We start from the raw sequence: 16,193 nt of genomic DNA on the forward strand, positions 1-16,193 counted from the left end.
ACTGCATAACATTTATACTATGGAAAAACAGGTTATTCACAAAAATTTATTGATTATTATATCAATTAAACAATAAATGAAAAAAAAACTATTCTGTATAAATTTTCGTTTTATTTCCTTTGTAGTGCTGTCATTAGTTCCTTCATAAACATATTTTTTATTTTATGATTTATAAAGTATTTATATTATAATTTGTATAGTATATGAACTACTGAATATGTATATATTTAGAAAATATATAAAACTAATCCTTTTTCAATATATCTTCTGAACGTTATAGTGTTTAATTAGATATTATTTACACTATTATATATAATAGAAACGCTTATGAATTAGGTGACTTTTTTTTCTATTACTTTTTATTTTTTTAATGCCATATTTATATATAAAAAAAATATAATAAAATAGAAATAAATATTTAAAGATTAATTTTGTACAAAATATATTATATAAGACTATAATAGGTAATAAATTTAGTTGTTCAATTATTATGATAGTAAAATAAATATAATTTTTTGTTATAAATACATTTAAGTAAATTTTTAAAAAGTTAAATCCAACAATTACATAATAATAAAAAGTACTCTTACAAATATTTAAGATCTTCATTTAAAAATAATTACTCAAGAATTCTTAAATCAATAATATTCCATTAATAGTTGATACATTAAAGGATAATTATATTATTATTTATTCATAATATTTTACGTGAACAATAAAAAATATCCGTTTAATAAAACATTATATCAAATAACTTCTGAAACATATATTTCGCATAATAAATTTTTTATAAATATGACTTGTTATATTTACTTCTATATAAAAAATACATATAAACACAAAAATAAATATGGTGCTGATTTTGGTATAAGAAGAACAACGTAATATATAGAAATTTAAAATAATGTTCAAAAATGTTATTAAAAGATCATTCAAAAGATCACTTAAAATCATAAAAAAAAAAATTATTTTTAAAAACATAAATTACTACACTATATTAGTGATGCTATATTAACTTCGATTTTATACATTAAATTAAACTATTATATATTTATCATAATGTAAATCTATATGATACATATTATATATATAATTTTTTCTTATAAAGCACATATTTATATTGTCTATATTGAGAAACATCAATGTTACATTTATATGTTTAGAAAAATATATATTTATATTTAATACATAAGAATATTAAATTACGCCAAAATAATTCATTATTATTATAAAGCTAATGTAGAAACATGCAAAATGTTAATATTATTTAATATATTTTTCTTAACTTTCGTACATCAATATATATATGTATAATATCTAGGGCGCATAAGAAACAATTTATAGTTATACAATAGTTGTTCTTGACAAGAATATAATTTCATTGAGTATAAAGAAAAACTTCATTAGATTCATGAAGAATATTTTTTCTGAAAATAATATATATAATGCGAATATGATATAATTTAATTACCTCATATTACAACGGTTTATTTTTTAAATTTTACCAGTATATAAATAGATATTAAATTAAAAAATGAAATAACTAACTACAGAGTATCTATATCTCCATTAGAGTAAAATAACGTTCTTCATAATTCATTCCTAATAAGCAATAAATTCCCAATGGTATTAGATATAAAAAAAGTAAAATAAATATTATAAATGAAAGTATTCCTATAGATTAAATAATAAAAAGTTAGTCATACATGCTAAACATTTTATATTTTTTTTATTGGTAGTTTTGATATATATTCGACATTAGTATATAGAACTAAATCCTCAATACAAATGTTTTTCAAAAATAAAAATATATTTATCACTTCATATGACTCACATATAATAGATTTTCGTTTGTTGATTAACTTGTTTTCTGTAGTATTTGAATCATCTTTAAACATACACTAACATTTCCACCATATGCTGATTCAATATCATCACCTTCATTATCTGAATTATCCTATCAATTTTCAATTAATATATCTTTAATAGTATATTATTTGTTCCTTTTTCATTTTATGATAATAATATATAATTTATTGAATCTAAGGTAACCATATTCGTAGTTCTAATTACATAATGGTTAATCTAAGATACACTACAATGAAAAAAATATATTTTTATTATTTATGATATGATAAATCTACTTCCGTATAATGAGAATTTCCTGATAATACATTTAACGTGAGATATAAAAAAATATAAGGTAAATTTTAAGCTAAGCTATCATTACACCGTACAACATGAATTAGAACATCGCCATATAAAAAATATAATTATAAAAGTTTTTAATATAGTAAAAGATTACATTTTTTTTTACTTATTAGAATTGCTTGATGTTATAATATTTTTAATTAAGTAAAATAACAACTGCTTATTTGCATGGTAGCGATAAAAATACATATTTATTACATTTTTATTTTATATTTTAAAAAAGCTTAAAATTACATAAATAAAATACAAATAGAGATTATAAGTAATGAAGTATAATTGTACATATACCTTCGTAAATATTTCCAAGAAAGCTAATATAGAGAAATCAACATAAAATAAATCATTTTTTGTAAATCTAATATCATTCATAAAATCTCAAAAAAAAAGAATATATATATATATTTATATACTTAGAGAACAATTTTAAAATTTTATTATCAATAATTCTATAATAAAATTAAAATAAAAAGACTTTTTTAGTTCGTAAAAATTTTTTTTTTACACTTAGAATAATAAAATGTATGCGGTGAAAATAGATACATTGGCTTATATTTGGAATATAGTTATTAATTCTTTTCTTAGCATCTAAGAATGATCTTACTACTTTATATGGTTTATATCATTAAAATGTTATATATTAATTTAAAAAAATAAATTGGTTCATAGAATAAAATAGTATGAATAGGAAATAACCAAAATAAAAAATAAAAAATGACAAATTATTTATATGGCATATAATTAATCTAGCATATGACATAAACCTATGACATGTAGAACATTTATACTGTAATTATATAAAATTTATATTCTAGGATTTAACTAACGTGCAAACTTTACTGTTTTAAAAAATATTATCCAATTTAACACTTTTATATATTTGTACTATCTTCTTATAAATGACACACTATAATTTTAATGTAATTTAAAACAATGCATTTTATTTATCATGACTAAAGTGAAATTTATTAGATTTATGAATTAAGTAATTTACTTTTTTTTATTAAATAAAAATATAAATTTATAAGATCTATAGGAATGACTAAATTAAAAAAGAAGAAAAATGTAATATAATATAAATTTTAGTAAATATGATACTTAAAAAATAATTCCACTAGAAAATTATTGTAAAAAAAATAATTTACAACAAAAAATAATAACGTAAAAAAATAATAAGAGATAAAATATAAAAAAATATATAATAAAATTTAGGAAAATATCTGATATATAATTCTTGTTGTTGAAAAATTTATAAAAGAGAAACGATACATTTATTTTTTATTTGTTTATAAATGATTACTACACAAGGTTATATTTTATATTAAAGAAATCTATAAACTAAATAAATTAAATAAATTTTTTTTTTTATTATGGAATATTATGTTAATATAATTTGACAAATTAAATAATTATTCTAAAAAATAAATTATATATAAGAATAAAAAACATATTATATTTTTATTTTTGCGATATTATTCTTATTACCCTATGACACTAAATTAAAATAAGATAATTATTTTTTTATTTCATGTTTTCATATGTGTATAGTATGTATATTTATATATATTATATGTATAATTAAAAAGCATTTGGAAGAATAAACTCTTCATAACCATAATATATTATATTACTTCACTTAATTTTAATTTGTCATGTTTTACAAATTTTTATTTATATAAAAAAATAGAAAAGCACATCATAATAACTAGTGCAATATATTACTGTTAATACATATAAATACAAATTATGTAAGCATATAACTTTTTATTTAATAAAAATTTTCCATATTCTTCTATAACTAATTTATATGTATATTTTTAGGCGTTTTTATTTATTCATAAATAATTTTTTTGTATACGATATCTAATAAATTATTCTCGACATTCTAAATTAATTATTTATATTCATTCAAATAAAAGTATCATTTAAAAATAATTTACATTTATTCTCTAAATATTTAAATTGTTCCTAGGAAAATATATATTTTATATATAATTAGTATAACTAAATTAATATATACATATATATATATTTATATAATAAATAAGAACATTTATACATCTTAAAAAAACGCTATATATAATAAATATGAAGAACATCTGTCCGAATTCTAATAATATTTAAGAATACCCATTAAATTTTTTATTGTATATCAAAACATTAAAGTACATCTTGTTGATATCATAATGATTACACGTTTCCTAAAAATATTTCCAGTATGTTTTATTAGTAAGATTACAAATAGTCTATTTATATAATTTAATAAACAATTTTTTGTTCATATATCATATTCTAGAGTGCCTATGTAAAAACAGGTAATTATTATCTTAAATGTACTAGTGAATATTAAAACTTCATAAACTTGATTTAGGAAACAAAGAAACAAGAATAATAAAAAAAAAGAGGAACATCAATTAATATTAGTAAATTGTGTAAATCGGTTTTATTTTAAATACATTAATTAAATTTCGGATTTTTCTATTTTCATCTGTGTAATACTGTATGTCCATTACGCAATTTTCAAAATATATGTTCTATTTTTTTTGAGATATTTTGACATATAATTTATTTTTTCAGTAATAAATTTATTTCCATTTATAACTCTAAATGTATGTTTTAACTGTTTGTATTCTGGTTTGAGTTATTCCTTATATCTTTTAATTTATTCAGTCTTTGTATTTTCTTTAAATTAATATTTTCTCTAATTTTTTCTAACTTTGGTTTATATTTTTCTTTTCTTTATTTCCTTACTGAAAATTTGATTGTCTTTTTTTTTCAAAATTCCATTTTTTTCTTCAGTTTTCTTTATCTATTTTACTAATAATATATCAGTTTTGTAATTTAATGCAAAGTCTATTTTTTTCCCAAAGTTTATAGTTTTTCCAATGGGGAAATAAAAATAAGACTTAAAGATATATTATAATTTCAGAAAGTGTTTCACCTCAAAAGAAAAAAGTTTTTTTACAAAATCAAAAAAGAAACAACAAAAAATAAATAAAATGATTAACAAAAAATTTGTATACTCTAATTATACCATATTATTGTAACAGCAACAAGCTCATATAAAAAAAACAAATTAAAAAATTTTTACGATAAGGAGGAACTTATTTTTATTTTTCAAGCCATTTTTCTATAGTAATCATAAATTTAGTACTTAAGAAAGTGTTCAGTACATTTTTCTTACTTCTACTTAAATAAAAGTCTTTATTTAGTCTCTTATAACGTTTTACTTATTTTTTTTAATTTGTGGAAGTTATTTATTAAACTATATATTTATATATATGGGTACATTGGGTATTAAACTATAACATAAAGAAGTAGAAAATGCAATAGTTACATAGCAATTTTTCTTCATAGTTTTTTTTTCCATAATATCGACTCAAAATTATTTAAACATAGCCTATAAATATTAGTTAGAATATTAGCCAATTCAAAATTTTACTAATAAGGTTATTTTTTTGTAATAAATAATTACAGGAGTAATCAAATTACCTTCATGTATAATAAAAAATATAAAACGTAAGTAAAGAAATATTTTATTAAAATTAAAAAAAATATTTTTTAAAATTTTTATTTCCATATCTTTTTTCTTTTCATTTTCTTTTTTCCAGAAATAAACTATGATTTTTTGAAATTCAAGAATATCACTATTTTTACTGATAGTTGGTATAACTATAGTATAATGTTACAATTCCACTTCAAACAAACTGCTTAGAACGTCGAAATAATATAAGTATAAAATATTTTCTACTTAATTCTAATATAAAATATACAGGGAATAAACACATTTTTAAAGAATATATATATGCTAAATTATATTTAAATTTTCATTAAACACATCAATATTTTCTACAATCTACATATTAAATATCATACAATCAAGATTAAAGTTTTTAATTTAGATGTCCATTTCAAAGCTCTGATGTATTTTAATGCATATTGGTATTTTTTACTTTATTTTATATTTCTTACGATTAAAATTAAAAATATATATATACACAAAAAACTGCAAATTTTATTTTTTTTTAAATATTAAACTAGTTATTCTATAATTAAAGAATAGATAAAGCTAATAGAATAACGTAAATTAGTAAGAGTAGGGTAATTGAAAAATTAACAATAAAACATCTTTTTTTTTTCTTTTTATTTACTTCTACTCAAAGATATCTACATCCTCCATATATTTTTTCTTTAAAAATGTTTAAATGTTAATTTCTTATGAATAATAGTAAATAGTTCATTTATACTTCTGTTAATAATTATGTATATATATATATATATTAGGTATAAATATAAAATAAAATTAGCAAAGAGTGTTTTTTTTTTATCATGTACATGTTTTCAGAGTAATATTACATATAATATTAGCATACGAAAAATTTTTAATTTGTATTTTTATTGTAAGACCTTCTTAATTTTAAATTAGTAAAATTTTATTTTAAATAAATTTTTATAAATTATAAATATTACTTCTTGTACATTATAGTAAAAACAAATCTAAAACAAAAAAAAATAATAAATAAATAAAATATTTCATAAAAACCCAAAATAAAACTCTTTCATTATACTTTTCTTTTTTTTTCTTCTAATTGCCATCTTATCTTAAAAAAAAATGGTTGTTCAAAGATTTCGTTGAAATATACTTAACCAATATTTCTCTTTATCAAAATTATTGATAATGTTCTTTGTAATGAAAAAATAAATAAAATATAAATTAGCAAAAAACAAATAAGCTTATTGCATGAAAAAAAATAAAACAATAAAAATAGTGTACCCAAATAATACCAATAAAATATTAAAAAATTAAAAGTATATTTTAAATATACTACTTTTAATTTAATTTCTTTTGTTCTTAATATATCATATATTATTTTATAAATGAAACTATTATAAAATAAAGTATAAAGGCCTTTCAACTTTTATAGTTTATATATTAATTTTTATCAATATATTAAAGGAATTATTAACATAAAATATAATTATACATTATCTGCATAGAAAATAACAAGTTTTAAGTTATAATTCAAAATAAAAATTTAATACATTATTTATAAAATAAAACTAAAACTATATACATGTTAAATAATTATATTTTATCATCTTAGTTTTTATTAATTAATCTCTATAAAATTTATCAGAATACAATACAACATATAATATTAAACGTACGTAATATATTATAATTTTGTTACTCCTATATATAAGCCTTCCCCTCTATAATTAATAATTTTTATAAAAAATATTTTCAAAAATAATTACAACAAGATAATATATAATTTCTAAAAAGTTTTTACAAGGTATTTATTAACAACAGAACTAAACATAATTCTTCTAAAAATATTTTTCGAATTTATTTTTATGTATATTTGATTATTAAAATTTTATCTCATAGTATGCCCAGATCAAAGCAATATTTTATCAATTTATGTTATGTATATATATATATATATAATTTTTTTTGAAATAAAATTTTTATATATTCAGTTATAATACTAATACGATTTTGTCTTAAAATACATATTAAATCTTTTTTTATTTGTTTACTTTGAATTCTATTAATTACTGACATTTTTAAATTTAGCTCTTACTAAATTATATTCCTTTTTATTATAACGTTTTTCTTGTACTTCAGTATTACTTCAGTTATATTTATTTTAAAAAAATATATAAAAACTTGTTATATAGACAAAACAGAAAATAATTAAGACAACTTGTAAATTAATCATTTATTCAGTCTTTTTGAAAATATCAGATATATCTAGTAAATTATTTTTATAAGAGTTAACAACTTTAAAAAATTCATTATAAGACAACATACAAAATGTTAATCTTTTTTTATCAAAGCTTTTATTTTTTCCTGTCTAATATAGGCATTCAAATATACGGACGTGATATCATAGTTATTGTACTTAAATATGATTCTTTTTCTTTTTTAATTTATGTTTCTATTTGAGAAGAAAATTTTATTTATATACTATATAAATATACACTTTTTGAAATTTTAACATGAATCTTTACTTTTATTCAACCATCTATGATAAATCATGGAACAAGGAAATGAAGCGAAATAATATATTAAATGTTAAATTTAACAGATTCTTATGTGGTCAAACAAGATCATCAGCGAAAGATAAACGTAAATTTTTAAAAGAAAAAATAAAGGATTTATAAGACGAAGGTACTGAAGTATGGGAAAAAAAACAATATGCATTAGAGCATAATAGCCTTTTCCAAGAACAAGATAATGAATCATTCTACAGTGATACTTACCAAGAAGAAATGAATTATTTAATGCAACATAAAAAACCTCAAAAATATGGAGCTTTTAACTTTAAGCATAATTCCAAAGAAAAATCTCCTACATTAAAACGTTATGATAATATTCAGAACAATAGAAACCTGTCAATATCTTTAAAAAAATTTCCATCAAAGAATTGATCGTCTTTACACTATATCAACATGAGAAGTAAATATAGTTCTTTTAATTAGGAAGATAAGATTAATACTACTTTAAATTCTAAGCAAAAACATCCAGCAAAAAATGAAAATTTGTTCTTCCCTATTTATTTGGTATTAACAATATTCATTTTCCTAATTGTATGTTTAATTGGATTCTTAATTGAAAACCGTACTCTCATTCTTTCCATATTATAATTATGTCTGCTTCTCCTTTATGTTATAGTCCACCATTTATCAGTATACCTAGTAAAATTCTTTTAATATTATGTTCTTCTATGGATAATTAAATTTTTTTAAATTAATATACATCAAATTATCTAATAAATTAATCTAAATCTAGTATAAAGTGATAAAAAGATAGTCACTGTAAAAAATTTATTCTATTAATTTATTATAGTTACCTGAAATTGAATGAAATTTTATGAGTTCAAGTGTAAAAAATATATGCCGCCAATACAATTATCTAATATATGAATTAATTTTTTTTTTTTTTATTTTATCTTAAAAATTTGTCTTCATATGATTTTATATTTCTTATAATATAAGTAAATTATTTGGATTTTAATTTTTATTTTAAATTATTAAAGTTTCAAAATTAACGTAAAAATATACTTTCTAACGACATATATATATATATCATATAATTCGTTCACTTTGCTCCAATAAATAGGAAAAAAGACATATTTATTTTTAATATAAAGATAGTTATGTATTTAGTCTATTTTATTTACAAATAATCTTTTAAGACAAGAATAAAATAAAAAAAGAGAAAACCCTTTTTCATTTAAAATATGAATTATTACAGGACATCCATGAAATTATAATAATTTTTATATTATATACTAATTTCAATTCCAATATATATATTCTATATAAGAATATGTTTTAATCAACAAATATTTATATTAATCAATCATATTTAACTATTCTGAAATTATTTTTTATAATACAAAACGAAAAACTTTAAAACTTTCAAATTACCAAAACGGTTAAAAATATAATTTTTTACGTATCATAAAAACCTAATATGATATATACATGTGCATCCATTAAAAATTTTTTAAATTATAGCTGTATTCGCAAAGAATATATATCAAAAGATATTATAGCTCTTCCTTCATTATAATAAACTCCTTACAGAAAAATGCAAATTATTATTCTTTTTGTACATTCATAAACTTAAATTTGTTACATTTTTCATTATTTATTAGGATCTTAGGTATCGTTATTATAATTATGATAGCTAATATAATGATAAGTGCTCCAAAAAATATTGATAAAACAAGGTGTTGTGCTGGACTAGGATCATTCATAAAATAACCTAGTATACTTAGAAGATACGCCCTTAAAGTTTTCAACTTCTCTAATCCTTGTAATATGGGATATCCTATTCCAAACAAGAAAAAAAGAAAAATAACTGCAACTAAAAATTTGTAACTTCTAAATTTTATTTTTTTTATATCTATATCACGAATTCTTCCATTTTGTTCTTTAGAAACCCCATAATATTTTTTATTAACCCATTTTTTTTCAAAACGGAAGTATTTTCTATCAAACATTTCCTTATTATAATCCGTAACATGTGTATAAAATCTCTCATTATTTAAAGATTTATTAAGTTTTTCGCTTCTTCGTATTCCCCTTCTTTTATTATTATATATATCCTTTTTTTCATGCTCACTATAATTTGGTATATCTTCTTTAAATACTACATTATTGGGATTTATACTCTGTTTATACTCATCTAGTAATCTATAGGTTCCTTTATTTAAATTTTCATCAAGAGTATAGCTCTCATCTGAAGAACTGATAAACCCATTCTAAAAAAAAAAAAATAAAATATTTCACTTTTTATAGAATAAATAATTCCATAATAAAAAGATGTATTAATAAAAAAATAACACTAACAAAATGTGTACCACAAAAATATCCTTATATAATATTATTGTACCATATCATTCACAAAATAACATAATAATGCTAATAGAATAAGCCCAGAAATTTTAAATAAAAACAGAATTTTGATATTTCGTTCCATAATATACATTTTCTATATTATTAATAAATTTCATAAAAAAAAAATTATTATTACTTCGTAATTAATGAAATTTATATAACTGTAATTCATTTAACCAAATATATGGAAAGAAACATAAATATTTATAAAGGTATTACAAAATTTTACCTTAACAACATTTATAAAAAATATATCTTCACTAAAATAAAATAATTTAAATTTATTCGTAATTATTTTAAATATATTATTTAATTATTTCATTTAGTGTACTAATTAAATGAAATTTTTGCTAATCCTTTTCAGAACAAATTAAAAAAATATTGTATTTCCTACTTTTTGGAAATATTCATTTTATATAAAATATAGAATGTATACAATATGTATATATATATAATAGTATATTGGTTTAAATTTTAAAACAATTACTAAATTTAATTATTTTCTCATGTTAATAGTTTTTATTTTAAGAGCATTCTATTCTGAAAAAATAATTACTTTTAATAAAATGTAATTTATTGTAACAATATAATAAAGTAATAATAAAAAAAAAAAAAAGCATTCCGTGTTATATTAAATATAAAAAATTCATTATGTACTCCTTGAGTATATTAACTCTTTCCTAAACTATAATACAATTAAAAAATCCTATTTATATTCTACTACATATTATATGAATAAACACATATTTTAAAGTAACATAAGTATTTAATTTTTTATTTTTCTGTCACAATTTTTTAAAAAATTAATTTTAAATTTAATTTATGCCATTATTTAAAAAAAAAGGTTTATATTCATATATTTATTTATTTAATTTTTTTAAATTAATTATATGTGTTTATAAGAAATATTAATACGGAAAAAAAAAAAAAAAGAGAGAAATTAAAAGAAAAATAATATTGTTATAAAAATATTTTATACTTTTTTATTATATAAAAATATATCAAATGTAATAAATTTATCAACATTATACAGGATGTAACAAGCACATAACAAATAAAAACAAAAAATAATATAATCTACTAATATATGTGTTAATATACTTTTTTTATTAAAAACGTTACGAAGAAAATATTTTTTGTTTTTTTTTTAAATTCATGGTGTTAGGAATATATTTCATTGATACATCATTACAAAACTATATGAATATATGAATAAATAATATTCTATTAAAAGAACATTTAACAACAAGAATATATTATTCCAAAATTTTATATATATTTTGTATTAGGTAGAAGGAAATTATAAATACAAAAATATTATATACACGAGATATTATTTTAATTATACAAAATATAATTTTATAGTATTATTATGAAGAAGAATAAACCTCTATGTGTATAATTAAAAAATTAAAAAAGAGAAAAAACAGCTAAATTTACAAAGCTATTTTTAAAATACAAAAATTATAATTATTATATTTTATTTTTCAGTGTACACATATTATACTCCTTATAACATTTACGAAGACGTAAGTTTAATTTCTTTTAGATTTTCTCACAATTGAAACTTCTTATCTTTATATAACAGTTAATGTTACTATATAAAGTGTATAATATTCTGTTTTTAATAATTATTCAAATATAAATAAAAAAAATATAAAATAAAAATAAAAAATGAGTGAATTACATAATATAATTTTTCTAAAAATTCAACTATAAATAGGACTCTTCAATTTTACAAACACTAAACATATCTAAATATTTCTTGTTCTATATTTTTAAATAATACATATATACTTCCTTAAATTATATAATTTTTTTTTTTTTAATTAAGAAATTATTTGCTAATAATTTAATTTCGTTTTATAATATTAAATTTTCACCTTATTAAGCATATATATTATAAGTTAGATGTACTATTAAATACATATATATATTAATAAAAATTTTTTTTTTTTTATATATTATGATTATTTTACATATTATAAATATTATTTCTTATAATTAATAAGCACAAATAAAACTAGCTAAATACTAAATAATATCATATGTCAAAATATTGTTATCATATTTATACTATATCTGTATAGTAAAATAACTACAAAAAACTAAAAATTCGTTTAAATATTTAATTTTTATACACTCTAATATATCGCTTATATGTTTACAACTATTAGCTATTTATATGTATCTATAATTTTTTATTTTAAAAAGGGAAAGCTCACTATTAATTTTCTTCTTATATTTTTAATATTAATTATTAGTTTTACTATACCAAAAAGTTATTATTTTTCAGTAAATACAAATAGGCTTTAGATATATGCTGTAATATAAGACTTATATAATAATCTATATAAAGCAGTATTATATAAAAGAGTAATTACTTTTCCACAAAATTACAAAAATTTAATTATGAATATGGTACTTGTAAGATTTATATGACTATGTCCTATAGTGTACAATTCTTAAAATACGTCAATTAATGGAATGAACCCACTCAATATCAATGTAACTCATTTCCTGTAAAAAACTACACTCAAGCAGTTTACTCACTAGAATATGTATATATGGATAATGATTAGCATCAATTTATCTAAAAATTAAATATAATTACATTAACATATATTGTATTATTTTTCAAATTTTTTTTTCTCAAACTATAAATTTTTTCAATTAAAAATAATAATACTCTTATACAATCCTTTTAATTGAATATATGATAGAATTAATACTGTAATGGTGATACATTTAAGAATATGTATTTATTAGCATTATTTTAATATCATTGGAAAATGATTTTGTCTTCAATATAAAAAATATAAGAATTTCTAATTACGTAGATGAACAAAATGATCAATTAAGTAGTCGTTGTTCTAAAAACTATCAGATGTGTATAAGTAACAGCACAAACTATATAACATATCGTATTGCAAAAATTTATAATTGGTAATTTTTAAATTATAATAGCCAATGAAAATAGAAAATAAATAGTTTAACTAGTTTAATGAAGAGCATTATAAAAAAATACAAGAAAACAAAAATTATAAAATAAATTTTTATAATAATAATATTACAAAATGGTAGAATACAACTGAGCACGATTCATAGATAATTATAAAGCGTTCTTATATAAAGAAAAGTGTTATCTATTTTAGTGAGATAAGAAAAACAACCTGAATTTAAATAATAATTCTTTTGTGGAAATTTTTTATGTCATGAACGAAAATAACTTACAGTTTAAAAATACATTAATATTAATTAATAATACTAATGTTATTACTTAAGCTTAACATCGTATATATGATATTTCTTATGAAATATTAATCTATATAATCTATAAAAGGATAATTCAATAAATGATTATGTATAACACTATTACTAGGCACAGTGAAAAATAAAAATTTTCCTTATATTATCTAATAAGTTGTAATAATAAAAAAATATGTTATAAGTTAATGTAGAATTAATACAAATATAATAATATTTATATTATGTTAACTAATTAGACAGTTATGTGATAAAATATTATATAATATTTTTCGATATATCAGTGCTAGAGTTACACGACTTGATATTAAACATATTATATATATAACGAAAATTTGTAATCCAATAAGATTAAACGACATTAATTGAATATAACAATAATATGACGTATATTATATTTATATAACATATATAAATATTATTTACGTCATATTCAGTATAATCAAATATAAAACAAGCTTATTTTAAGGTATTCCATGACTCTATATTTATATGTATAACTAAAAGTATGTACATAAAATAAAATTATATTTATCTTCAAAATAAATATTTTTTATTTTATTTTGAAGTTATTTAATTCTTTAATATAGTATTCCCTATCATAACATGTAGGTAATTATTAAGTCAAGAATGAAATAATATGAACTACAAGTTTAAATATGTAAGTAATATATTTTAATAAGATATGCAACAATTCTTACCTTGGGCATTTATATACATTAAATAAAAAAAAGAAAAAAAGAATTGGTTATTTAAACAGATATATTCTCTTAATTATAATTACATTTAATTATACTTTTTTTGTTTTGTGTTACTTTTCATGATTACAATATTTCCATTTATATTACGTTAAAAATATATATATTGAACATATCAATTTTAATATTATATTTTTAATAAATAAACGAATAAATAAATATATAATATATTTCTTAAGCTATAAAAAAGGATTCATTAAATCATATGAATTGTTATTAAATTTATATCACTTTTAAATAAATATCATACTTAATTTGCAGTATAAAGCTATGGTTTTCATAATATATTAAAAACAAAAATAAAACGTACATTAAAAAAGAAAAAAGAATTTCATATATATACAAAAAATTGTAAACAAATAAAATATTTCATATTAACACAATATAAAACTCTTTCCTTTTTATTTTTTTTTCCTTCGCATTTTAATTTTATCAAATAACATTCATTCTATCAAAATTTGGTTAACATAGTTTTAAAAGATATTTCAATTAATTTCATGGATTTTTTTTCTGATGTTATTTGTGTTTAATTAAAAGTACAAAATTATTTAACAAAAACAAAATAAATTTATTAAATGGTAAAAAAAAAATGAAAATAAAAGTACTCTCCTAAAATTACAAATACATGAAAAAGAACAAAAAATAATACGAGTAAAATGTTGAAACCAAAAATGTATGTTATAGAAAAATATTTTTTTATTTAGTTGTTCATATTTCTTAATATATATCATATTAATTGTATAATTGCTATCTTAATAAAACTAGCCATAATAAGAGTATATAATTTACCGTTCTAATATTATTTTGAGAACTATATTATTAGAATTGTTAACCTTATATATGAATATACAACATTTTCAAGGAGTAAATGGAGAATAGTATAAAATTCTTATACATGTCGAAAATTTTTTATATTTTTTATTAAATAAAGTAAAACTACTTATATATTATATTTCGAAAACACAGTCTTCATTAATATGCAATTATACTTAAAATTAATAGTATATATATATATATATAAACATGAGTGATATATTAGAATTTTGTTATGTATATATATAGTCTTCCTTGTCCACTTATAATATTTATCATAAGTATTTCTAAAAAATATTACAATACAATTAGTATATAATCTCTAGATAATCATTTATTATTCATGATATAACAATATATTTAAAAAAAGTTGTTCTAATAAAATTCTTTCCATATGTGCTAATGCAAAATATATTACTAGAATTTTGTCCTCTATTATATCCTTAATGACGTATTTTATCTGTATATAGTATATATGATTTTTAATTTTTCGAAATAAGTTGTATGTTGTAGATTTACGATTTTTATACAATTTTATACAGTTAAAATTTAATAAACCCTATTTTATTAATTCTATTTTAATATGTTTTTTTAAATATTTTAAATAAAACACATATTAATTTTTTTAATTATATATAATTTTTTGTTCTTTATTATATACTACAATTATACTTATTTTAAAAAATATATAAATTTTTTTTGTATTGACATAATAAAAAACAATTAATATAA

General features: G+C 17.8%; 2 protein-coding genes across 2 annotated transcripts; one reads left to right on the forward strand and one right to left on the reverse strand.

The window, feature by feature from the left end:
- Positions 1-8,214: 8,214 nt before the first annotated feature.
- On the forward strand, positions 8,215-8,646 carry MKS88_004736 (uncharacterized protein; the record flags this gene model as incomplete). Its single annotated transcript, XM_067217937.1, has 2 exons — positions 8,215-8,344; positions 8,423-8,646. 2 exons carry the CDS (start codon positions 8,215-8,217, stop codon positions 8,644-8,646), a joined length of 354 nt encoding a protein of 117 aa, XP_067071119.1.
- A 1,175-nt stretch (positions 8,647-9,821) lies between these two features.
- MKS88_004737 (uncharacterized protein) lies at positions 9,822-10,705 on the reverse strand (the record flags this gene model as incomplete). Its single annotated transcript, XM_067217938.1, has 2 exons — positions 9,822-10,487; positions 10,619-10,705. The coding sequence occupies 2 exons, from the start codon at positions 10,703-10,705 to the stop codon at positions 9,822-9,824; spliced, it is 753 nt and encodes a 250-aa protein (XP_067071120.1).
- Positions 10,706-16,193: the final 5,488 nt, after the last annotated feature.

The sequence above is a fragment of the Plasmodium brasilianum genome, chromosome 13 (assembly GCF_023973825.1).
Source record: "Plasmodium brasilianum strain Bolivian I chromosome 13, whole genome shotgun sequence".
Lineage (NCBI taxonomy): Eukaryota > Apicomplexa > Aconoidasida > Haemosporida > Plasmodiidae > Plasmodium > Plasmodium brasilianum.